Source organism: Anabrus simplex, chromosome 3 (assembly GCF_040414725.1).
Source record: "Anabrus simplex isolate iqAnaSimp1 chromosome 3, ASM4041472v1, whole genome shotgun sequence".
Lineage (NCBI taxonomy): Eukaryota > Metazoa > Arthropoda > Insecta > Orthoptera > Tettigoniidae > Anabrus > Anabrus simplex.
Window position 1 is genome coordinate 44,502,237 of NC_090267.1, and position 25,307 is coordinate 44,527,543.

The 25,307-nt window shown below is 41.8% G+C and overlaps 1 protein-coding gene across 1 annotated transcript in view; it reads left to right on the forward strand.

The window, feature by feature from the left end:
* The first annotated feature begins 19,172 nt into the window (after nt 1-19,172).
* Nucleotides 19,173-25,307, forward strand: part of LOC136866983 (nose resistant to fluoxetine protein 6) — a 159,240-nt gene continuing 153,105 nt past the window's right edge. Inside the window, exon 1 of the mRNA XM_068226787.1 lies at nt 19,173-19,435. Within this exon, the coding sequence (XP_068082888.1) occupies nt 19,177-19,435 (259 nt within the window). The 5' untranslated portion in view covers nt 19,173-19,176. The remainder of the gene's footprint in view (nt 19,436-25,307) is intronic.

A 25,307-nucleotide genomic window follows, 5' to 3' on the forward strand; every position in this document is an offset into this window, starting at 1 on the left:
GCTCTTGTTTGGAAACAAAGCCACATGCTCTTTTTGACGGCTGTCACCCGCCATCTTTAACCAACAGAGCACTATGCTGCGGGCAATTTCGTTAGCTGTCATCCGACATCTTTAATCAACAGAGCACCGTGCTGCCCTCATGCGGGGTAATTTCGTTAGCTGCCATCCGCCATCTTTAAACACCGTGCTGCCCTCTTTATGACTACTACCTTAAGCACGTAGTAGCGGGCAATTTCGTTAGCTGTCATCCGCTATCTTTGAGCACCGTGCTGCTCTCTGTAGTAGCGGGTAATTTGAAAAGTTCTGTTAGCTGTCATCCGCCATCTTTGAGCACCGTGCTGCCATCTATGTGGTGGCGGCAAATTCCACATGCTTTACAAACTCACGCGCAGCTGTCATCCACCATCTTACATCGCAAACCTCAGTGCTACACTCTATGTGGTAGCGGATAATTTTAAAAAGAAAAATTCTACAGCAGCCATCTCTCGACGCTAATTGCACAAGATAGTAGCTATACATAACTCCTTAAAGGTGCTCATGCAAGATGATCGCTATACATAGACGCCCTTGGGATGCTTGCGCAAGATGGCGGTTATACAAGGCTCCTTATGAGGGATGCTTGCGCGAGATGGTGGTTGCTCTTATGAGGCGGCTCAAGGATCCATGGCTAGAGACGCCCTAAGGATGCTTGCGCAAGATGGCGGATGCAAGATGGCGGCTATACATAGCTCCTTATGAGACAGCCAGTACAACATGTGATCAGAACATTGATTGATGTGTTCAGAACACAAAATAAGTAGAATCGAACACTGTACTCGATACAACATGTGATTAAAACATTGTGTTGTGTGTTCAGAACACTAATCGAACGCTTTTTTAGGGGATACCTTTGTTTAGATTGAAACATAACAAGACTAGAATTGAACACTGCACATTGATTGATGTGTTCAGAACACAAAATAAGTAGAATCGAACACTGTACTCGATGTCATTAACTTCAACATGTGATTAAAACATTGGCTGGTGTGTTCAGAACACTACATAAGTAGAATCGAACGCTGTATTAGGGGATACCTTTGTTTAGATTGAAACATAACAAGACTAGAATTGAACACTGCACTCGATGTCGGAAGATCAGATTGAAAACATAACAAGACTAGAATTGAACACTGTACATTGATTGATGTGTTCAGAACACAAAATAAGTAGAATCGAACACTGTACTCGATGTCGTTAACTTCAACATGTGATTAAAACATTGTCTGGTGTGTTCAGAACACTACATAAGTAGAATCGAACGCTGTACTCGATGTCGTTACATGTGACCCGATACAACATGTTAGGGGATACCTTTATCCTAAGAACCGAACACTGTACAACATGTTAGGGGATACCTTTGTTTAGATTGAAACTAACAAGACTAGAATCGAACACTGCACTCGATGTCGTTACATGTGATCCGATACAACATGTTAGGGGATACCTTTGTTTAGATTGAAACATAGCAAGCCTAGAATGGAACATTGTTTGATGTGTTCAGTACAACTTCAATGATTAACATACACACTGTGCACATATCGCATAGCTAAAAACACACTGTGCACATATCGCATACCTAACACTTCAAATGATTTGCTTAGTACGAAAATAAAAATAAAAAATCTATACCGCGTAGCTAACTCGTTCATCACACTGCTAAGACGCTTAGTAATTGTGAATACACTCATACGAAAATCAAGAAAGAACACTGCGTAGCCAACTCGCTCGGCACGAAAAAAATCTATACCGCGTAGCTAACTCGTTCATCACACTGCTAAGACGCTTAGTAATTGTGAATACACTCATACGAAAATCAAGAAAGCACACTGCGTAGCCAACTCGCTCGGCTCACTCGCTTAGTAATTGCAACACACACGGATAAGAATGTTCCGAGATACTTACATGTTTTTTAAGGGGGGTGAAAGATCATAAATTATATGTACACACATGTTGTCTCCTCCAAGTTGTAAGATGAAATAGACGCAGTACTGCGAGTTTCCACTCTAGCTGGCGAACGGAAGTAGCATGATATCTCAGCAAAAAATAAAAATACGCGTGAGCTTGCAAGTCAGACACAATGATGGATACCGCGATTCAAATCCTGGTAACTTATGCCGTCGGGAAGGGCATCCGGCTAGATCATGTAATGATGATCGCACAGGTCCCACGCCTAGCATTTACAGCTTCCAGTTCGAACCCGCTATCATCCGAAGTAGCGAGAATGATTGAAGAGTGTTTTAGTGTGATTCATTTGTTGGATGGAGGCGTTAAGCTGCCTTCTTCGGTAGGAGTAGGCTATGTCGGGATATCGATTTAAAATCCTAGTCAGGAAGGGCAGCCGGTCGTAAAACTATGGTGTGAGGCGGGGTGTGCAAAAAAAGCTAGCAATAAGTAAGGGCTGTTGATGGGGACGTTAAACCTTGTGCAGACTCCTTCGAAAATTATTTTTTGAGTACAAGTGTGTTGATGCTGATTCATTTGTCGGATGGAGGCAATAAGCCTTGTGCAGGCTTCTTCAGTGGAGTAGGCTATGTATCGGTATCGGGATATCTAGTTATAAAACCCGCTACAACAAATTTATCGCGTATACTGCGATTTAAAATCCTAGTCAGGAAGGGCAGCCGGTCGTATAAAACTATGGTGTGAGGCGGGGTGTGCAAAAAAGCCAGCATTAAGTAAGGGCTGTCGATAGGAGGCGTTAAACCATGTGCAAGCTCCTTCACCAGGAGAAGCCTACATGCCGGTACCGTGCAGGTTCTTTCGATAGGAGTAGGCACTGTGTGTGTTTTAACCTCTCCGTACAATCATGATAGTTTACGTTAGGAACTTACATAGGCTAAATGCTACACATTCCGTGGCAGAGCCGGGAATCGAACTCGGTTGAAAATTATTTTTTGAGTACAAGTGTGTTGATGCTGATTCATTTGTCGGATGGAGGCAATAAGCCTTGTGCAGGCTTCTTCAGTGGAGTAGGCTATGTATCAGTACCGGGATATCTAGTTATAAAACCCGCTACAACAAATTTATAGCGTATACTGCGATTTAAAATCCTAGTCAGGAAGGGCAGCCGGTCGTATAAAACTATGGTGTGAGGCGGGGTGTGCAAAAAAGCCAGCATTAAGTAAGGGCTGTTGATAGGAGGCGTTAAACCATGTGCAAGCTCCTTCACCAGGAGAAGCCTACATGCCGGTACCGTGCAGGTTCTTTCGATAGGAGTAGGCACTGTGTGTGTTTTAACCTCTCCGTACAATCATGATAGTTTACGTTAGGAACTTACATAGGATAAATGCTACACATTCCGTGTAAGAGGTTAGATACTACCAGTTTTGCGTCAGGAAGGGCAACTCAACAAATACTTGCGATTTAAAATCCTAGTCAGGAAGGGTAGCCGGTCGTATAAAACTATGGTGTGAGGCGGGGTGTGCAAAAAAAAGCCAGCATTAAGTAAGGGCTGTTGATAGGAGGCGTTAAACTATGTGCAGGCTCCTTCACCAGGAGAAGCCTACATGCCGGTACCGTGCAGGTTCTTTCGATAGGAGTAGGCACTGTGTGTGTTTTAACCTCTCCGTACAATCATGATATTTTACGTTAGGAACATACATAGGCTAAATGCTACACATTCCGTGGCAGAGCCGGGAATCGAACTCGGACCTCCGGGGGTAGCAGCTAATCACACCACAGAGGAGGACAATTTCAGAATATTTTACAACCTTAATTGGTACTGTGTTTTAAGAGCTTACACTCAGCTAAGAAGACGTTCGCGAGTTACAAGTCGCTTATCAGTGTCCTCGCTCAAGGTTGAGCCGGAAGATACGTGTACAATTTCAGCTAACACACGCATTCCGCTGCTCGCTCAGAATGACTGTGCCGATACTTCAAGGACTGTAGAACAAACCCATAGCCTACAGTATGCATGCCTCTCACCCGGTAGTCTCGGGTTCGATTCTCTTGGGAATAAAATGTGTTTAAATCGCATGAATTTGTTGAGTTGTCCTTCCTAACGTAAAACTAGCAGTATCTAACCTCATACACTATAGTTTTTTAACCGGTTGCCCTTCCTGACAACTCGGATTAAGAATGTTTTGTTTTAAGACTAGTTGTCCTTCCTGACGCAAAACTGGTAGTATCTAAGCTCTTACATCATACGCTATTGTTGTTAACCGGCTGCCCTTCCTGACGTCAAAGAACTCGGATTAAGAATCTGTCGAGAATCGGGGGGTTTTTCAGCTAGATGCTCTTCTTAGATTTTAAATCACGAACTATTGTTTTACTGCCGGATGCCCTTCCCGACTAAGATTTTAAATCGCAAGAATTTGTTTTAAGACTCGAGTCTTGTTATGTTTCTTTCATAATCTGCAAGTCTAAACATGCATATCGCTGCACACTCCTGCCTTCGCGATGCGTGTTCGATAATTGTTGTTAACCGGCTGCCCTTCCTGACGTCAAAGAACTCGGATTAAGAATCTGTCGAGAATCGGGGGGTTTTTCAGCTAGATGCTCTTCTTAGATTTTAAATCACGAACTATTGTTTTACTGCCGGATGCCCTTCCCGACTAAGATTTTAAATCGCAAGAATTTTGTTTTAAGACTCAAGTCTTGTTATGTTTCTTTCGTAATCTGCAAGTCTAAACATGCATATCGCTGCACACTCCTGCCTTCGCGATGCGTGTTCGATAATTGTTGTTAACCGGCTGCCCTTCCTGACGTCAAAGAACTCGGATTAAGAATCTGTCGAGAATCGGGGGGTTTTTCAGCTAGATGCTCTTCTTAGATTTTAAATCACGAACTATTGTTTTACTGCCGGATGCCCTTCCCGACTAAGATTTTAAATCGCAAGAATTTGTTTTAAGACTCAAGTCTTGTTATGTTTCTTTCGTAATCTGCAAGTCTAAACATGCATATCGCTCCACACTCCTACCTTCGCGATGCGTGTTTGATAATTGTTGTTAACCGGCTGCCCTTCCTGACGTCAAAGAACTCGGATTAAGAATCTGTCGAGAATCGGGGATTTACAGCTAGATGCTCACCGGATGCCCTTCCCGACGGCATAAGTTACCAGGATTTGAATCGCGGTATCCATCATTGTGTCTGACTTGCAAGCTCACGCGTATTTTTATTTTTTGCTGAGATATCATGCTACTTCCGTTCGCCAGCTAGAGTGGAAACTCGCAGTACTGCGTCTATTTCATCTTACAACTTGGAGGAGACAACATGTGTGTACATATAATTTATGATCTTTCACCCCCCTTAAAAAACATGTAAGTATCTCGGAACATTCTTATCCGTGTGTGTTGCAATTACTAAGCGAGTGAGCCGAGCGAGTTGGCTACGCAGTGTGCTTTCTTGATTTTCGTATGAGTGTATTCACAATTACTAAGCGTCTTAGCAGTGTGATGAACGAGTTAGCTACGCGGTATAGATTTTTTTCGTGCCGAGCGAGTTGGCTACGCAGTGTGCTTTCTTGATTTTCGTATGAGTGTATTCACAATTACTAAGCGTCTTAGCAGTGTGATGAACGAGTTAGCTACGCGGTATAGATTTTTTATTTTTATTTTCGTACTAAGCAAATCATTTGAAGTGTTAGGTATGCGATATGTGCACAGTGTGTTTTTAGCTATGCGATATGTGCACAGTGTGTATGTTAATCATTGAAGTTGTACTGAACACATCAAACAATGTTCCATTCTAGGCTTGCTATGTTTCAATCTAAACAAAGGTATCCCCTAACATGTTGTATCGGATCACATGTAACGACATCGAGTGCAGTGTTCGATTCTAGTCTTGTTAGTTTCAATCTAAACAAAGGTATCCCCTAACATGTTGTACAGTGTTCGGTTCTTAGGATAAAGGTATCCCCTAACATGTTGTATCGGGTCACATGTAACGACATCGAGTACAGCGTTCGATTCTACTTATGTAGTGTTCTGAACACACCAGACAATGTTTTAATCACATGTTGAAGTTAACGACATCGAGTACAGTGTTCGATTCTACTTATTTTGTGTTCTGAACACATCAATCAATGTACAGTGTTCAATTCTAGTCTTGTTATGTTTTCAATCTGATCTTCCGACATCGAGTGCAGTGTTCAATTCTAGTCTTGTTATGTTTCAATCTAAACAAAGGTATCCCCTAATACAGCGTTCGATTCTACTTATGTAGTGTTCTGAACACACCAGCCAATGTTTTAATCACATGTTGAAGTTAACGACATCGAGTACAGTGTTCGATTCTACTTATTTTGTGTTCTGAACACATCAATCAATGTGCAGTGTTCAATTCTAGTCTTGTTATGTTTCAATCTAAACAAAGGTATCCCCTAATACAGCGTTCGATTAGTGTTCTGAACACACCACACAATGTTTTAATCACATGTTGTATCGAGTACAGTGTTCGATTCTACTTATTTTGTGTTCTGAACACATCAATCAATGTTCTGATCACATGTTGTACTGGCTGTCTCATAAGGAGCTATGTATAGCCGCCATCTTGCATCCGCCATCTTGCGCAAGCATCCTTAGGGCGTCTCTAGCCATGGATCCTTGAGCCGCCTCATAAGAGCAACCACCATCTCGCGCAAGCATCCCTCATAAGGAGCCTTGTATAACCGCCATCTTGCGCAAGCATCCCAAGGGCGTCTATGTATAGCGATCATCTTGCATGAGCACCGTTAAGGAGTCATGTATAGCTACCATCTTGTGCAATTAGCGTCGAGAGATGGCTGCTGTAGAATTTTTCTTTTTAAAATTATCCGCTACCACATAGAGTGTAGCACTGAGGTTTGCGATGTAAGATGGTGGATGACAGCTGCGCGTGAGTTTGTAAAGCATGTGGAATTTGCCGCCACCACATAGATGGCAGCACGGTGCTCAAAGATGGCGGATGACAGCTAACAGAACTTTTCAAATTACCCGCTACTACAGAGAGCAGCACGGTGCTCAAAGATAGCGGATGACAGCTAACGAAATTGCCCGCTACTACGTGCTTAAGGTAGTAGTCATAAAGAGGGCAGCACGGTGTTTAAAGATGGCGGATGGCAGCTAACGAAATTACCCCGCATGAGGGCAGCACGGTGCTCTGTTGATTAAAGATGTCGAATGACAGCTAACGAAATTGCCCGCAGCATAGTGCTCTGTTGGTTAAAGATGGCGGGTGACAGCCGTCAAAAAGAGCATGTGGCTTTGTTTCCAAACAAGAGCACGTGGAATTTGCCGCCACAACAAAGAGGGCAGCACTGTACTCTGTTGCTTAAAGATGGCTGTCAAAAAAAAAGCGCGTGGGTTTGTAAAGCATGTAGAATTTGCCGCCACCACATAGAGGGTAGCACGGTGCTCAAAGATAGCTGCTGTCAAAAAGCATTTTTCAAATTATCCGCCGCCACATTTCAAAGGTATCTAGCTAAAGATGGCAGCACGGTGATTAAAGATGGCTGATGATAGCTAACAGAACTTTTCAAATTGCCCGCTACTACGTGCTTAGGGTAGTAGCCATAAAGAGGGCAGCACGGTGTTCTGTAGATTAAAGATGGCGGATGACAACTGACGAAATTGCTCGCAGCACGGTGCTCAAAGATGGCGGATGACAGCTGCACATGGCTTTGTTTCCAAACAAGAGCACGTGGAATTTGCCGCCACCACATAGAGGGCAGCACTGTTCTCTCTGGATTAAAGATGGCGGATGACAGCTGTCAGAAAAGCATATAGGTTTGTAAAGCATGTGGAATTTACCGCCACCATATAGATGGCAGCACGGTGATTAAAGATGGTGGATGACAGCTGTCAGAAAAGCACATAGGTTTGTAAAGCACATGGAATTTACCGCCACCACATAGAGTGCAGCACTGTTCTCTCTGGATTAAAGATGGCGGATGACAGCTAACGAAATTGCCCGCATGATAGCAGCACGGTGCTCAAAGATGGCGGATGACAGCTGTCAAAAAAGCACGTGAATTTGTTTCCAAACAAGAGCACGTGGAATTTGCCGCCACTACATAGAGTGCGGCACTGAGGTTGGCGATGCAAGATGGCGGATGACAACTGTCAAAGGTAAGTAGCTAAAGAGGGCAGCACGGTGATTAAAGATGGTGGATGACAGCTGCACGTGGCTTTGTTTCCAAACAAGAGCACATGGAATTTGCCGCCACTACATAGAGCGCAGCACTGAGGTTTCGGATGCAAGATGGCGGATGACAACTGTCAAAGGTAAGTAGCTAAAGAGGGCAGCACGATGCTCAAAGATGGTGGATGACAGCTGCACGTGGCTTTGTTTCCAAACAAGAGCACATGGAATTTGCCGCCACTACATAGAGCGCAGCACTGAGGTTTCGGATGCAAGATGGCGGATAACGTACCACATTTCAAAGGTAAGTAGCTAAAGAGGGCAGCACGATGCTCAAAGATGGTGGATGACAGCTGCACGTGGCTTTGTTTATCTCACGCTAGTGAGGTTAAGTTGGTAGCACTAAGGTTTAGACCCGTCAAGATGGCAGCACTGCCGATGACAGGTGACGAATTTTGCAGCTACTGCGATATAGAGGGCAGCACAGTGCTTTGTGGTTTAAAGATGGCGGATGACAGCTGTCAAAAAAGCACGTGGCTGTCAAAAAGCACGTGGCTTTGTTTACCTCGCGCTAGTTAGGTTAAGTTGGTATCACTAAGGTTTAGGTCCGTCAAGATGGCAGTACTGAGGTTAGCGATGCGTTGTTGTCTGTCAAAAAGCACGTGGCTTTGTTTACAAATCTGTCAAAAAGCACGTGGCTGTCAAAAAACACGTGGCTTTGTTTACCTCATGCTAGTTAGGTTAAGTTGGCACTACTGAGGTTTAGGCCCGTCAAGATGGCAGTACTGAGGTTAGCGATGCGTTGTTGTCTGTCAAAAAGCACGTGGCTTTGTTTACAAATCTGTCAAAAAGCACGTGGCTGTCAAAAAACACGTGGCTTTGTTTACCTCATGCTAGTTAGGTTAAGTTGGCACTACTGAGGTTTAGGCCCGTCAAGATGGCAGTACTGAGGTTAGCGATGCGTTGTTGTCTGTCAAAAAGCACGTGGCTTTGTTTACAAATCTGTCAAAAAGCACGTGGCTGTCAAAAAGCACGTGGCTTTGTTTACCTCATGCTAGTTAGGTTAAGTTGGCACTACTGAGGTTTAGGCCCGTCAAGATGGCAGTACTGAGGTTAGCGATGCGTTGTTGTCGATGACAGCTGTCAAAAAGCACGTGGCTTTGTTTACAAATTCAAATTTCGCGCTAGTTAGGTTAAGTTGGCAGTACTGTCGCGCTAGTTAGGTTAAGTTGGCAGTACTGGAAGAGGCCTCTGGCTGAGGTGGAGGTGGCCACTGGGAGCCGGAGGTGGCGGTGGCGGCCGAATCCCTGTATTATACTACTTGTGTGTCTAATTAGTATTAAATAATGATCATGCGAAAGTGTTATATTTCTGGTCGTCTTGTGAAACTCTTCAGGGCAGTAAAAATCACGTTGTGAAACTGTAAAATGCGAAGTTTAAATAATGTGCTAAAATTCCTTAAGATATTGTTCAAACTGATTAAAGTTAGGAAGTGATAACGATAATGTACTCGGGGTGAATACAATAAATTCGAGTTCAGAATAATAATAATAATAATAATAATAATAATAATAATAATAATAATAATAATAATAATAATAATAATAATAACAATATTTACAGCAGGATAAAATGCTCCTATGTTAAAACATGTATTTGACAGAAATGTCGAATAGATTTGCGTTCGTGTCGAAGTCCAGTGAAGTCTGATAAAGTTATATTTATTCATGGGAAGTTAATTTTTTGTGCTACCGTGTATGTTGGTGATATAGGAAATCACGGTATGTTATTTTGTCCTTGAGGTACGAAAGTTTTAATGAAATGAATGAAAAGATTCTTATAAAATGGTTCGTCATGGAAAGGTTTTGAAGAAGGAAGAAATTGATTGTGTCGGAATGATATGTTGAGAGAATAGTCGTGTAGATGTTGAAGGCATAGGAAGACTGTATTTCATGAGTAATGCCCCCGTGATGATAGGCGATGAAGAAGAATTTTTGAGACAGGCTATATTTGTCGATGGCGAAGATTTTTTTAGACAGGCTGTATATTAAATGTGATATTCCTGACGCAGGCTGTATATGAGATTCCGTTAGCAATCCAGAACAGCTGACTGGTTAGATGATGGTCAGATTCGATCTGAGAGCGTTGTAACGCCAATTATGATTTCAAGTCGAGAATTTCTCCATGATAAACAATTTATGTAGAAGGCTGTAGCTCTTGGCAGTTAAGTCCAAATGACGATTTATATAAAGTCAGCATAGTGAATGCTATAGTAAGCTACCTCAAGAATAGAAGGGCATTCTGGAAACGTGGTTGGTGTTATTTATTTGTTGTAACTAATTTCCATTCAGTGTATTTTTTTGTATTACAAGACGAAATTATCAATAAATCGGAAACATTGTAGGAAGAGATACTGGACGTTATTAAAGTGATAGTTTGGCCGAGTAGATTCAATGAATTTCGCTTCACTGGATATTTCGTGGATGGAGATGTTTTGGAACAGTGAGATGGTAGGTGATTTTGGGCCTCACCCTAGAAGTACAGTGTGGATTTTGCGATAGTGATGATTATTGTTTTGGCGATATTCACGGAATGTTAGACGTGTGCTAAAATTCATTATTATTTTTCTAAACTTCACTGCGTATGTCGAGATCGTGTTTGAGTCGTGAATTGAGTAGCTGCGCGTTATTAAATTTTCATTTCATGTTTTATTGACGAGAAGGGGCTTGGTTGCATTTCCAGACTTGCGTTCATTCTGTGAAAAGATTCGTTTCATTGTGTGCTATAGTTTCGACAAGGTTTCAAGCTAAATATCAGAGAATGTGTTTAAAGTTACGATTTCGCCTGACATTTTAGAGGATGATTAGACATCGCAGTTTCCGCTCGACGATAGATTTAGGACATTACGCGTATCATAGGAGTATACTAATGAGTAGACATCCCCATTTACGCTCAACGATAGGTTTAGGATGCTGTGTGTGTGTACATAGATGTTATTGTTAGGGTGTGTAGACACTGTGGGCTCGACGACAGGATTCGGGTGTCGTCAGTATATAGTCAAGTCTTAGGTTAGGTGTTTTTGCGAAGTGACTTGAACGATGGTAGTGTCTGCAGTAGTGTATGTAATGCGAAGGGTGTTAGCAAAGTAATATTGATGCCATGTTTCGACACAATCCTTACTAGCCGGAAGGTGCTTATATAACATTATGAAACCACTAGAGGCATAAACGTGAGGGTTGTCCAGCATTGGATACTGAGCTAACGGTGATTGATTATTACTGCTGTTTGCCACGCGCGCGTTTGTGTTCATTGAACTTTAGTATTTTAATTTTATTTCTTGACTTAATTATTTTGTCGTTCAGATGTCCGATTGCTTTGGTAGTGCCGTGTGGACACTTAGCTCATTTATGTGAGACTTGAGTTACGAATGCGGGTTCGATTCGTCAGCTGTGAATATATTTTATTTTCAATTTTCGTTCTTTCATTTATAATAGGTGAAACTTTGTTCTATCAATAACTTTTAATTAATTTATATTTTTGAAGTGATTTACCACTTTTCCTTTAACTTCAATGTGTAGCATTTCTTCTAAATGCATGATGGATAATTGTTTCCTGCATTTCGCAGTTTTGTTCCTTCAGCACGACGTAACGTAAGATCCTCTCGGATCGAGTTTTTGTTGGTTCTTTCTGAACAGCTGTTTGGGTGTTGCGTGTTTCAGCATCGGAATTATTCCATAACTTAAGGGTGTCACGAGATGACAATACATGGTGGAATTTTATTTTTAATTATGACTGCTGCTGTTCACTTGTGGTGAACACCATGCTTTCCATTAGTATTTCGCAACCTATCCAAAGCAACTGATAGTCAATTTGGTTCGATTAAGGGTCCATTTGGCGGGTGTTCCCATATCCGGCAAGGTATTTGACTGGTGGATAACCTTGATTAAATGTAAATCTGGAATTCTACTTGTTGAAGGCCAGATTTTCTACAGATCGTGTGGATTAATTCTCAGTTATTGTTTGGATCAAAAAGGTACCCGATTTTCAAGTTTTATTTTCGTTTTTCTAGTTTTCGCTGTCCACTAATTTGTGATATTTTCTACTTTCCTCCGATGAAAGTTCTTCGATAAATGTAAAAAAAATAACAAATCACGCAATGCAATCTGACTGCGTTTAAATGTTAAGTCAATAAATAAAAATTGATGAATGATTTTATAACATAATCTTTGCTTTTTGATAATTAGTAAGCACATATTTGTTCCTCATTTCAAGCAGTTAGACTCTCTTCTGACCCCCATCGTTTGGTCAAGATGGTGATCGAAATATACCCGCTACGACCCCAAGATTTGAGAGTTCTATATTACTCTATTGCAGCAGCTGTGGCCGACCAACGATGGAATGGTAAGCTTAAGGGTTCAGTAGTCCCTCATTACTAATGATACTTACAAAGTAGTTGGAGAAGGATTCCATCCCTACTGCCCGTCAAAGTCGATGGGGAGGGTAATGATTACAATAGCTGATGCCATCCTCCTGAGAGCCACTATCGATGTAAAATATTAATTATAATTGCAACAGCACCCTTTCTCCGTTGCTACAAATCGACTTCAATGAATATACGTAGTTGGATCAAAAGGTTACTTGCACTAACGCGTCGCAGCAGCGCGCTGTGTGTTGCAAACGTGGACACAGAGGAGAAAGGGACAGACACTGCCCACACGTCTGTTAGGCAGGTCGCTGTGGTGTCTTGTCTAGTATTGTGTGAATAGCGGTCAAATGCAATGGCGCGTCAACTGGAGGTTCACTTCAAATACGAGGTGCGTGCGACAATCCGATTCGTATGGGCCAAAAGGAAGAATTGCACGGGCATTCATCGTGAAATTAGTGCTGTGTATGAGGAGCGGGCCATTTCCCGGCAAGGTATCATAAAGTGGTGTCAGCAATTCGAAGTCGGACGCACGGATATCACGGAAAACCATCGCGAAGGCAGGCCCGCAACGTCCAGGACCCTTGCAAAGGTCAACAGTGTGAATGCGATCATTGGACAGAACCGGCGCATTAAACTGAGAGAAATCGCGACGCAGCTAAACATGTCGTATGGCAGTGTGTTCGCCATTGTTCACGAGGACCTTGGATATCGTAAGCTGTGTCAAAGATGGATCCCACGTCTTCTCACCGATGAGCACAAGGGACAACGTTTCCAATGCTCCCTGGCATTTTTGTAACGTTATGCCGCAGACGGCAACGGGTTTCTGCGGCAAATCATCACAGGCGACGAAACGTGGGTCCACCACTTCACCCCCGAAACGAAGCGAACATCAATGGAAAGGGTGCACCCCTCATCACCACAGCGAAAGAAGGCCAAGGTTCAACCTTCAGCCGATAAGGTTATGGCGACAGTGTTCTTTGACATGGAGGGTTTGCTGCAATTTGAATTCATGCCGAAAGGAACGACGATCAACGCGGCGAAGTATTTTCAAACGTTGCACCGGTTGCGTAAAGCAATTAAAGAGAAGTTCCGGGGGAAATTGAGCGCCGGTGTGATTTTGTTGCACGATAACGCAACAGCTCACAAGGCCCGCTAAACGAGAGAACTGCTTCAGCGTTTCAAGTGGGAGGTCTGGCAACATCCACCCTACAGTCCCGACCTAGCGCCATGTGACTTTCATCTGTTCGGTAAACACAAAACGGAGACCGATGAGGAGGTGAAGGCCGCTGTCTCTGAGTGGTTGCAGAACTCTGGAGGAAATTTCTATGCATCCGGCATCGACGAGTTGGTTGTGCGTTCGCAGAAATGTTTGGAGTCTCTTGGAAACTATGTGGATAAGTGACGTTGCAGTGTATGTCGTTATAGTCGTGTTGCTGTTGTATAAGTGGTGTAATAAATGGCCATAACTGAGAAGTGCAACTTATTTTCTGATCTGCCCTCGTATATAGATCGACGTACGAATTATATGCATGTTTACAATATTTCAAACCTTCATTTACAGATTAAATGCTGCTAAATGATACATGATATCGGCTAACGGATTGTACTATAAGACACCTCATTTAGCGGTCTACGTGGCTGGTCTTAAGATATTTTCTCCCGTCTCATCCACTTATGCGTAAATTTTTGAGTTAAGTGCGTTGAATAGGGTGAAATTTTCGTGAGGTTGTCTCACAGTGCATTACTTTTGGGTGCGAATGTGACAGCTACATACATAGAATTTGGCTCATGTATGGATACTGCGTGTGCGAATATTCATGTAGAATTAGATGATTCTATCTTTTATATAAGTGATTCGAATTACGAATATTACGTTTACAAAGAGCAAATTGTAGACATAATCGAGAAATTGAGACGAATCTAACATATAAGGAATAGAAATACGAAGAAACGTCATTGGACCAAAGGTGTAGATCACTTCAAATTGAACTGAGATTGGCCCATGCGTTTTCTGATACAACTTACCGTTTAGCTGCAAAATACCTCGAAACGAATGTCTGCCCTCATTAATATTGCCTCCGTATATCGATATTCTTCGGGAATAAAAAGTGAAACATTTAAAGATCTTGGAACTTTTCCGTCGGTTACAGGCTAAATCGTTTAATTTTACCTAATATCAAGTTTCTGGCTCCTCTGGCAGATTGTGCCGCGATGCTGATTTTGGGCGAGGGGCAACTTTCAGGAAACTATATCTAAAAAATATGCAGATGGTCATTATTACCCCTTAAATGGATAGCTGTACGAAAATTTCGCCATAATAGTCAATGCACAGACACACGGTCATTACGATTTTATTTATTTATATAGATAGATAGATAGATAGATAAATAGATAGATAGATAGATAGATAGATAGATAGATAGATAGATAGATAGATAGATAGATAGATAGATAGATAGATATATAGATAGATAAGGAATCTACTCCATGTACAACACCTGTTTGGCTATTTTCACTGGACTTAGCTTGTAAAACCGACCGTTCGTGATATCTCCCTTATTATTTCTCTTGTCGAAAAGATGCTCATGGGAAAAAACTTTTAGAAATGAATTTCACTGAAAATTGGTCGATTTCCAGTCAAGCTGGTCTTGTATATTTTGAGGGAGAGTAAAATCACTGTTTCGGTTCTCAACAAATCGCAGGTCCATTTCTGGAATTTGACATGGTATGCACCTAAAACTTACCTTTGGACAGGTGGTTGCTAAGTATGAAGTTTGGTTAAAATATCTCCAGTAGTTTTCAAGTTATAAGAAATAAGCTTTACACGCACCTCTTGAGTTAAGTCCGGTTGGACTTGTACCGAAAAACGGTCCGTTAATGATATCTCACTTATTAATCCTCGTATCGAAATAATTCATATGAGAAGAAAGGTTTAGAAATTGATCTCCATTAAAGCAGATATATTTCCATTAATTTCAGTTGTGTATATGTTATGGGAGTGCAAAATCACGGTTTCGGTTTCGTATAATCCTCCAGTCACTTCAGGGATTTAGAAACAACAATGGCCCTAAAACCTACCCAAGGACAGGTGGATTCAAAAGAAATTTGGTAGAAATATATCCAGTAGTTTTCAAGTTATAGATAAACAGAGAAACAGACAGACAAACAAACAAACAAACAAACACACAAACAAACAGACAAGCAGACAAACAGACACCAAAGCTGGTCATTATTACACCTGAAACGGATAACCGTATGGAAATTTCGCCAAAACTGCCAATATACAGACACATGGTCGTTACGATTTTATGTATATAGATATAAAGAAGTAAACTTTGTTTTATATAGTGGCTAATCTGAGGAGATACTTTACCGATTCTAAAAATTATTTTAGAAATGTAAATATACACTATCCCCGAGGGACATGGCTATATGTTATTTTCAAAACATTTTGAGGGAGGGGGGCGACGAGGTGGGGAAGGTATTAAAATAGGCCAATATAGGCGAAATATCGAATTTGTCGTACTAAGACGAGACAAAGCTCATTTTAAGCCCTTTAACTCTAAGAAAAATCTCGGTCAGCCCTAGGGGCCCTAAAACCAACCGTTATGGCGATATTGGCACCACACTACCCCTGCTCTGAGAATCGGATAAAGAACTGAACTGCCGTAACCTTGGCAACGTTAGCTCCAGGATTCTACAGCAGCGAGATTATGCATGTACGTTTGGGCCTATTTGCCAATCAAAATTGGTACACATATGACTTACCACCCGGGAAACAGTATACTGTTGTGTAAGACACTCATACGACTCCTTTGGGAGGGGATGGATAGTGGGTGAAGTATAAGAATAATAGAAAACGCCCTATATTAATGTCGAATACATAGTTTTCGGTGTCGCTGAGGTGGATAGTCACAATCCAGATATAATTTAATTCCAAGAGCAGCCCCATTGGCATGGCAGTGAGAACGGGTACAAAAGAATATGTCCAAAACTGAAACGGATGAAAATTCGTATGTTCCAGCATAGTTCTCAACCGATCTTGATACACGTACGACTCACTACCTGAAGAAACGTCTGTGGAGGCAAGACACCCTTTGCACACTGATATTAATGTCGAATTCATATTTTTCAAGGTCCCAGAGAGGAACTGTGACAATCTGGATGCCGTTTAACTCATAGTTTAGCCCCAGTCGGAATGTCCAATATGACCAAGACTATGGATGTATGCGTGTATGCTCAAGCAAAACTCTCAAGCAAACTTGGTACACATATGAATTACTCTCTGGGGTGGGTATGACATAAAAAAACTGGGTATTGGTCCTGTCGAAAGTACTGTACTACATAACAAAAGTTACATGTTACAGACGTGAACATTAGTATTTGGAATACCATTTAAAAACGAATAACAAGTTTGTTTACGGAAAAACAACTTACAGAGAGGTGGTTGTGAAAATAAACGAAGGAGGATTTGAATTCTGTTTATAAGGATACTTACATCTCAAAATCTAGAGAAGATACAGACGTGAAAATTGGTATCTTTAATCTCCTTTAAAAATAAATAAACACTTTTTTCGGAAAGACGACTTAAGGGGGTGCGGTCGAAAGAAGTGAATTATTTTTGTGAGGATACTTATATCTGAAAAACTTCGGTTGTTACAGATGTGAAAATTTGTATTGGGTACCTTCTTTAAAAATAAACACACTTTTTTGTTTCCGGAAAATTCAAATCAGTGGGTGAAAGGAATCGAAAAAGCGCGCGAATGTTTCAACTGAGTATATCTACATATCTACAGTTAATATCATAAAGTTAACATGTTACAGACGTGAAGACGTGAAGACTTCTATTTACGAAGCGTAGAAATCCTTTAAAAGTAAAAAAAATACCCATTTTATGTTTAAGGAAAATTGACCTTGGGGGAGGGGGTTAAAAATAAGGGAAGGTGTTGAATTCTGTTTATGAGGATACTTACATCTCGAAAACTGAAGATGTTACAGACGTGAAGATTAATATTTGGAATCTCCTCTAAAAATAAAGGAACATGTATATTTCTTTTCTTTAAAACTACTTATGTGGGTGAAAAGAAGTGAACATAAACTGAATATTTTTTATTAGGATACGCATATCTCAAAAAATGAAAATGTTTTGTACGTGAGAATTGGTGTTTGGAACCTCTTTTAAAAATAAAGAAAGGCGTAATTTTTTTTTCAGCAAATCCACTTAGGTGGTTTGGGGGGGGGGGGGGGAGAGAAGCACTGATTAGGGACTGATAAAGGGGTTGACTTCTCTATATGAGGACACATATACTCAAAACTGAAGATGTTACAGACGAAGAAATATATATTTAGAATCTCCTTTAAAAATATAGAAACACATTTTCTTCCGACTTGAGAGAGGACTGTTTCTCCCATGTACAGTTCTATGTCGCATGTCTAGAGTTAGATCTGCCATTAACCTGATCATCTTAACTCCAAATGTCATTACCACAAACGTCGTTCACAAAGAATTTCTGGGGTATATGGTACTGAATTTTACGGTGAGTTTTTATACTTCAGATAATGTCTTAGTGCAGTACCGAGGAACGGTTATTTTATCAAATTACGAAATCCTCGCGATCTAAGCCGCGGGTAACAGCTACATACATCTACCTGCTAATATTCGAATTATCATACCGTTATGACGAAAGCCCGTATAATATTGTAAATGCAGATGTCACAACAATTATCAATGCTTCACTTGAGTGCTTTATCGTAAAATCGCGATACAATTTTCTATGATTAAAGCGGGTAGAAAATATTGAGCACACCAGGTTATTCATGACTACTTCAGAATTAAATAATACAATAGGTTAATTAATAATGTCACTCCAAATTTTCAAGAGAAAATTATAAGTTCCCGTTTTAACAATCTTCACTTGACTGTCACAAGCTACAAATTACAGATCTGGAGAAAGCATCTGTTCGCGTGGGTTCTTCGGGAAAGCATACACTACTAGAAAGGAAAGAAAGTATTGTCTATAATTAAAAGATGTACCGGTAGAACATACTGGGCACACGAAGTTATTCATGACTCTTTTAGAATTCAGCAATCCCAAACCAAAACCCCATGGCACTACAGCCCTTGAAGGACCTTGGCCTACCAAGCGACCACTGCTCAGCCAGAAGGCCTGCAGATTACGAGGTGTTGTGTGGTCAGCACGACGAATCCTCTCGGCTGTTATTCTTGGCTTTCTAGACTGGGGCCGCTATCTCACCGTCAGATAGCTCCTCAATTCTAATCACGTAGGCTGAGTGGACCTCGAACAAGCACACAGGTCCCGATAAAAATCACTGACGTGGCCGGTAATCAAACGCGGGGCCTCCGGTTAAGAGGCAGGCACGCTACCCCTACACCACGGGGCCGGCAGAATTCAATAATACGCTAGCTTCATTACAGTAATCATTTCATTCCAAGATTCCCAGAGAATCAAAGGTGAGCGGGACTTGTGGCACAATGCGTTCGCCTGTATAAGGCGAGTGACAGCGAATATAGCCGATGACGACTCCTGCATGTCAGTCGCTAGACGGCAGTCACTACATCACACGCGAAGCCGATTAAATTATCAAGACAAGACAAGACACTACATCGTATGCACAGTCGTCAGCACGCAGTCATGCTAACTAGACTGCACTTTCTCGTAGCTCTGGTGGCGGTCATATGTGGGAGCCTGCCTGGGGCACTTGGATTTTCCGTGGTCAAGTTCTTCCAACCTCAAGTTAACATCCCTCCTATAGTGATGCACCCGTTCGTCGATGGAGAAATAACCTATAGGATTGAGCGGATGTTCAACAAAGTGCCAAACAAACTGTGTGTGTCGCACCTTAGAGCTATGTTTTACGGCATCAGAAATGACAAATACTGGGCTCAAAGTAGTAAGTAAATGAACTCTTTATCTATGCCATTTTTAACATAATTCTTGTTGTAAATGTCGTGTAGTGGTTAGTTTGATCAGCTGCCACCCCCCGGAGGACCGGGTTCAATTTCCGGCTCTGCCACGAAATTTGGAAAGTAGTACGAGGGCTAGAAGGGGGTCCACTCAGCCTCAGAGGTCAACTGAGTAGAGGTGGGTTCGATTATCACCTCAGCCATCCTCGAAGTGGTTTTCCGTGGTTTCCAACTTCACCTGCAGGCAAATGCCGGGATGGTACCTAACTTAAGGCCACGGCCGTTTCCTTCCCTCTTCCTTGTCTATCCCTTCCAATCTTCCCATCCCCCCACAAGGCCCCTGTTCAGCATAACAGGTGAGGCCGCCTGGGCGAGGTGCTGGTCATCCTCCCCAGTTGTATCCTCCGACCCAATGTCTGAAGCACCAGGACACTGCCCTTGAGGCGGCAGAGGTGGGATCCCTCGCTGAGTCCGAGGGAAAAACCGACCCTGGAGGGTAAACAGATGAAGATGAAGTTGCCGCTGTTCGGGCAACTCTTATTCTTTTCCGACCCCGATGGCATCAGGTCACGAGGACTAGAGAGTCTTTCATTTTCATGCCCTTGCCTTCCACTTACGTATACCTTTCTTGTTTTGAAGTGTCGGATCACTTCCATTTTTCTCTCTGATTAGTGTTATATAGAGGATGGTTGTCTAGTTGTACTTATAATAATCACCACCACCAAGAAAAGTTTATACCTCACAATACTCTTCCTGTCCATTATTTTCCTTAAGACTGGTCACGCCTCGCAGCCGCATATGGATATGCAGTCCATCGGAACAATTTTCGTTTTGTTCATTTTCGTATGTTATCGTGTAAAGGAAAATGTCCGACTCGTTGGCTGAATGGTCAGCGTACTGGCCTTCGGTTCAGAGGGTCCCGGGTTCGATTCCGGGCCGGGTCGGGGATTTTAATCGCTTATGATTAATTCTTCTGACTCGGGGACTGGGTATATATGTCCGTCCCATCACTCTCATCATATTCAGACAACACACTACACTACCAACCACCACAGAAACACGCAATAGTGCTTACATCCCTCCATAGAGGGTTGGCGTCAGGAAGGGCATCCGGCCGTAAAACAGGGCCAAATCCACATGTGCGATGCAGTTCGCACCCGCGACCCCACAGGTGTGGGAAAAGCGGCAGGAAAAGAAGAAGAAGATCGTGTAAAGGAAAATGGACCTTAAGTAGATTATAGGCCCGCCTCTGTGGTGTAGTGGTTAGGGTGATTATCTGACACCCCATAGGCCCGGATTCGATTCCCGGCTCTGCCACGAAATTTGAAAACTTGTATGAGGGCCAAAATACAAACCGATAAAAACCCTGTGGGTAGCCGCAATGAATCTAGAGGTTCAATTAGTTCTGAGGAAAGTGTACTTGAGAGGAATGTATACAGTACCTTGAGCTCCTTCTTTTCTTACTACATCTTACCTTTCTTCGCGTTTCCATTACTTCTCAAATGATCATGAGAGACATACAAGGGCTCAAACATCCAACCTGCTCATCATCCGTCACCATCGGACTGCCGCATATAACAGCTGATTCTCGGTGTTTGCCGCACGAGAATGGAATCGTTTACCGGACGACGTCAGAGGAATACCAACTAGAGTGTCATTTAAAAGAGCGTTAAGAGTTACAGCAGGATGCGAGTGACCTGTGCATTTCTGGCCTTTCAGTGATCGTGCTACTATAATATCATTACTAGCTATTATTATTATTATTATTATTATTATTATTATTATTATTATTATTATTATTATTATTATTATTATTATTATTATTATTATTATTATTATCATCATCATCATCATTATTGCTGTTGTATGTATGTCTCACTGTGGTGGAATTTTATTTTAGTTATATTTTGATTGTGTTTAAATTGTGTCTTCTAGTATTAATTACGGTAGTATTACTTATGACTTTAATGTATACAAATTGGTTTAGTGTAAGAGAAGGCCCAATGGCCTTAACTACGCCAATAAAGAAATTTATCTATCTATCTATCTATCTATCTATCTATCTGTCTGTCTTGAAAGAGTGTGTATATAGGTTATTCAGCTATGTTGTCCACCTCAAACAACTCGTGAACCGTTAAAGATATCGCCATTCTGTTCTCACTTTCGGTAATGGTACCAATGGCCTCATCATTGGACTTGAGGCACCTTTTCATGGCGTCAGTATTTTCTGAGATAATGATAATAATATTATTTTAAAAGTGAGATTGCACCATTTACTACAGCCAGCCTTAAACTTGCAAAGTTTACTAAGTTTGTACAGCTGAAGATGACGCAAAAATGCGTCGAAACTAGTACTGTATATAATTAATATGTTGTAATTACATCCATATAACAACATTATTATTGCCTTAAATAGCTGGACGTATAAATTTTATTTATTGCAGTAAAGTTTACTAATTCAACGCCGTGGTTATTTTCAAAATCGGACAAGTACTGCTGGAGAAAATGTAATGTGTTCAAACGTGGTTCATTTGCCAGCCTGTTCGTGCTGCTATTCTCGATTCGCGATAGGTATGGAAAAACATAAGCTAGCTGTTGACATACAGAATTCTATCACCTTCTTCTTACAGCTATGTATTCGCTCTACTGTTCCCATAATTGATTTAAAATCTTTCATATCGCCATCGTCGGCCGCTACTCGTTTCCATGAATACGTTTTTCTCCTGCAATTCTTCTTAAAGTCTATTGGTTCTGTGGATATGTCGCTGATAACTGATAAAGCCCATCTTTACATGAAACATGTGGCCACACAGGGAACACCTAAAGCTGCGTGGAGGACGCGGTTGGAACTGACGTAGTTTCCTGTTATCATGGGTTTCAATTTCTTGTCTGCGACATGCCTGCTCAAACTGTGAGACATATTCCGCAGTAGCTGTGAGGCAAGGAACACGCGTTTGTGCAGTTTTTGCCCAGGTGTTAGCTTTTATGTTGGTGCTATTTATAGTCTTCTTAAGGTGGTCTGCATGACGTTTCAAAGGAGCACCTTGAGTCCTTTTGCCATGACAAATCTCACCATAGAGAGGTTGTTTAGGCAGTCTGCTATCATTCATAAGCTGAATGTGATCAACACATCCAAGCCGATGTGTAAAGATGAAGGGTTCTATGCGGTTCATATGCCCCTTATCAAGAACTGCCACATATCTTATGTAGTCATCCCATTTGATGTTCATGATGTATCTAAGTTTCTGCTGATGGAAGCTTTCCAACTTCTTTATGTCACGACAGTAAAGTGTCCAGGTTTCACATCCATGTAGTAATGTTGTTATGATTACAGCTCGGTATAGAATATATATCGCCGTAGTTGACAGGTAAATAGCTGCCTCTGTGGATTCGCGGTAGAGTGTCGGCCTCCGGATCCCAAGATAGCGGGTTCAAACCCGGCAGAGGTAGTCGGATTTTTGAAGGTCGGAAAAAAGTCCATTCGACACTCCATGTCGTACGAAGTCGGCATGTAAAAGATCTCTGGCGATACATTTGGTATTTACCCGACAAAATTAATTAAATCTCAGCCATAGAAGCCCAAGAGAGATCCGGTTTACTCTGTCTGCCATCTAGCGGACCTAGAGTAAAAACGGAACGTCAAAATTGACGAGCAGACAGCCAGATGGCGTCATATTGAAATGTCTGCAAACGGTAGCTGAGGTTATACGATTATGATTTTGACAAGTAAGTGAAAAGCAGGTATGTGATGGATTTCCTCTCCTCTCCAACTTCCCTTGCTCAAACTTCGCTCTTCTCTGATCCCGATAGTATGAGGTTTGTGAAGCCCAGAGAGTCTTTTATTTTCACAGCCTCATTGGTCGTTCTCTTCCTCTAGTTGATTCTCCGAGGAATCTTCTTTCTTTTTGTTAAAATTTGTTTTACGTCGCACAGACACAGATAAGTGTTATGGCGACAATGGAATGGGAAAGGCTAGGAGTGGCAAGGAAGCAGCAGTGGTCTTAATTAAGGTACAGCCCCAGCATTTGGTGTGAAAATGGGGAACCGCGGAAAACCATCTTCAGGACCGCCGACAGTGGGGTTTAAACCCACTATCCCCTGGATGCAAGCTCATACTGCGCGCCCTTAACTGCACGGTCAACTCACCCGGTCTTCGAAGAATCGAACCACTTCCGTTCTCCCTCCTTATTAGTGTTAAAAAGTTCGGCTCCATGGATAAATGGTTAGCGTGCTGGCCTTTGGACACAGGGGTCACGGATTCGATTCCTGGCAGGCTCGGGAATTTTAACCATAATTGCTTAATTCCCCTTGCATGGGGACTAGTGTTATGTGCCATCTTCTTCATCATTTCATTCTCATTACGACGCGCAGGTCGCCTACGGGAGTCAAATCACAAGATCTGCACCGGGCCTCTCCGGAGGCCACGCGCCATTTCAGTGTTAAAAAGGTGTAATTGTCCAGTTGTAATTCTTCATAAAGAAATCCTCGATTCCACCACTATATTATATTCATGACGTCAACATTGTACGATTTTCTTTTCCTTTTCTCCCTATTTCTTTAACATCGCACTAACTGAGGTGGGATTTCGGTGACGATCTGAGAGGAAAAGGTTACGGCTGGAGGGGCAGCGTTCATGACCTAAATGAAATACATCCCCAGGATTTGTCTAGTGTGAACATGGCAAAGCACGGAAAGCCATTCTCAGGGCTGCAAATGGGAGGGTTTGAACCTATCATCTCGCGAAGCAAGCTAACCACTACGTGGTCCACACAGCGTAGCTACCTCATTCAGTACTGTATCGTTTGAAGTCACGCCATGCTAATAATGCCTTCCATTAGAAGCCTTCGCATATCTATTTTTCTTTTACCTGTTAATGTACGACAATACGAAAGGTAATATAATAATAACTTAGAGGACCCGGGCCACTCCGCAGCAGTCATAATTAATAGGTGAGATAACTCGTCTTGATAGGCGTGTTGTAGTCATTTTGCTTTGTCTGCCCTTTTCAATGGTTTTATGACATTTAATAAGAAGCGCGTTATGGTATGCCGCAGTTCGTCCATCATGCCATCTGTTTGGTAAAACTCTATCCATATATTCGCATTTTTATCCTGCAGTTATTGATGAAAATCTTGGTATTGTGTCGTAGAAGGCAATGTCATTCTTAATAGCGCTTCCTCTATATAAAATGGTAGAACGGTTGTCTTGTGAGCTCATAGATTAGTCTCGAATGAGTGTATTGTGCCAGGCAGAGAACTTTTTTAAGATAAATGGCCTTCGCTCTTTCTAGTGTAGCTAGGTTATACTTCGATAGATAGTCCCAGATAATGTCTAAGGCGTATGTCATGATGGGGTCTGTTTGTACGTAGACATTTTTTTTATCTTACAAGGGGGCATCCCCTACTCGTCACCACCGATTTCGCTCAAATTTATAAAACTTATAGGGCTTGGCTAGAAATGAAAGTACTCGAAGTGGGAACTCCAGATGGCCAAGAGTATAGAAAAAAAAGTAAGAATGTTGACGCTTCTCTTGCACCGTACAAGGCACTTACGTTAGTACCGACGCGGAGCAGTAGTTGACGTAGCGGTAAGAGCTGGGATTCCCGGTGTGGAGACTGTCTTTTTTCCCTCTCAACTTTTATTATATTCATTTTCCAATTAAGCAAAGCGGTGAATAATTCATTTTATTTATTTATTTATTTATTTATACGCAAACATGCTAGGGTTTGACATTCCTGATGTAAATGACATCGTGCAGACATGGGAGTTACGCGCAGTCAAGCTGGTATTACTGTACAGTAGACAGGATATACTTTTATCCTTCGTGGAACATCGTGTTGAATTCTCTTTTGAAAATGT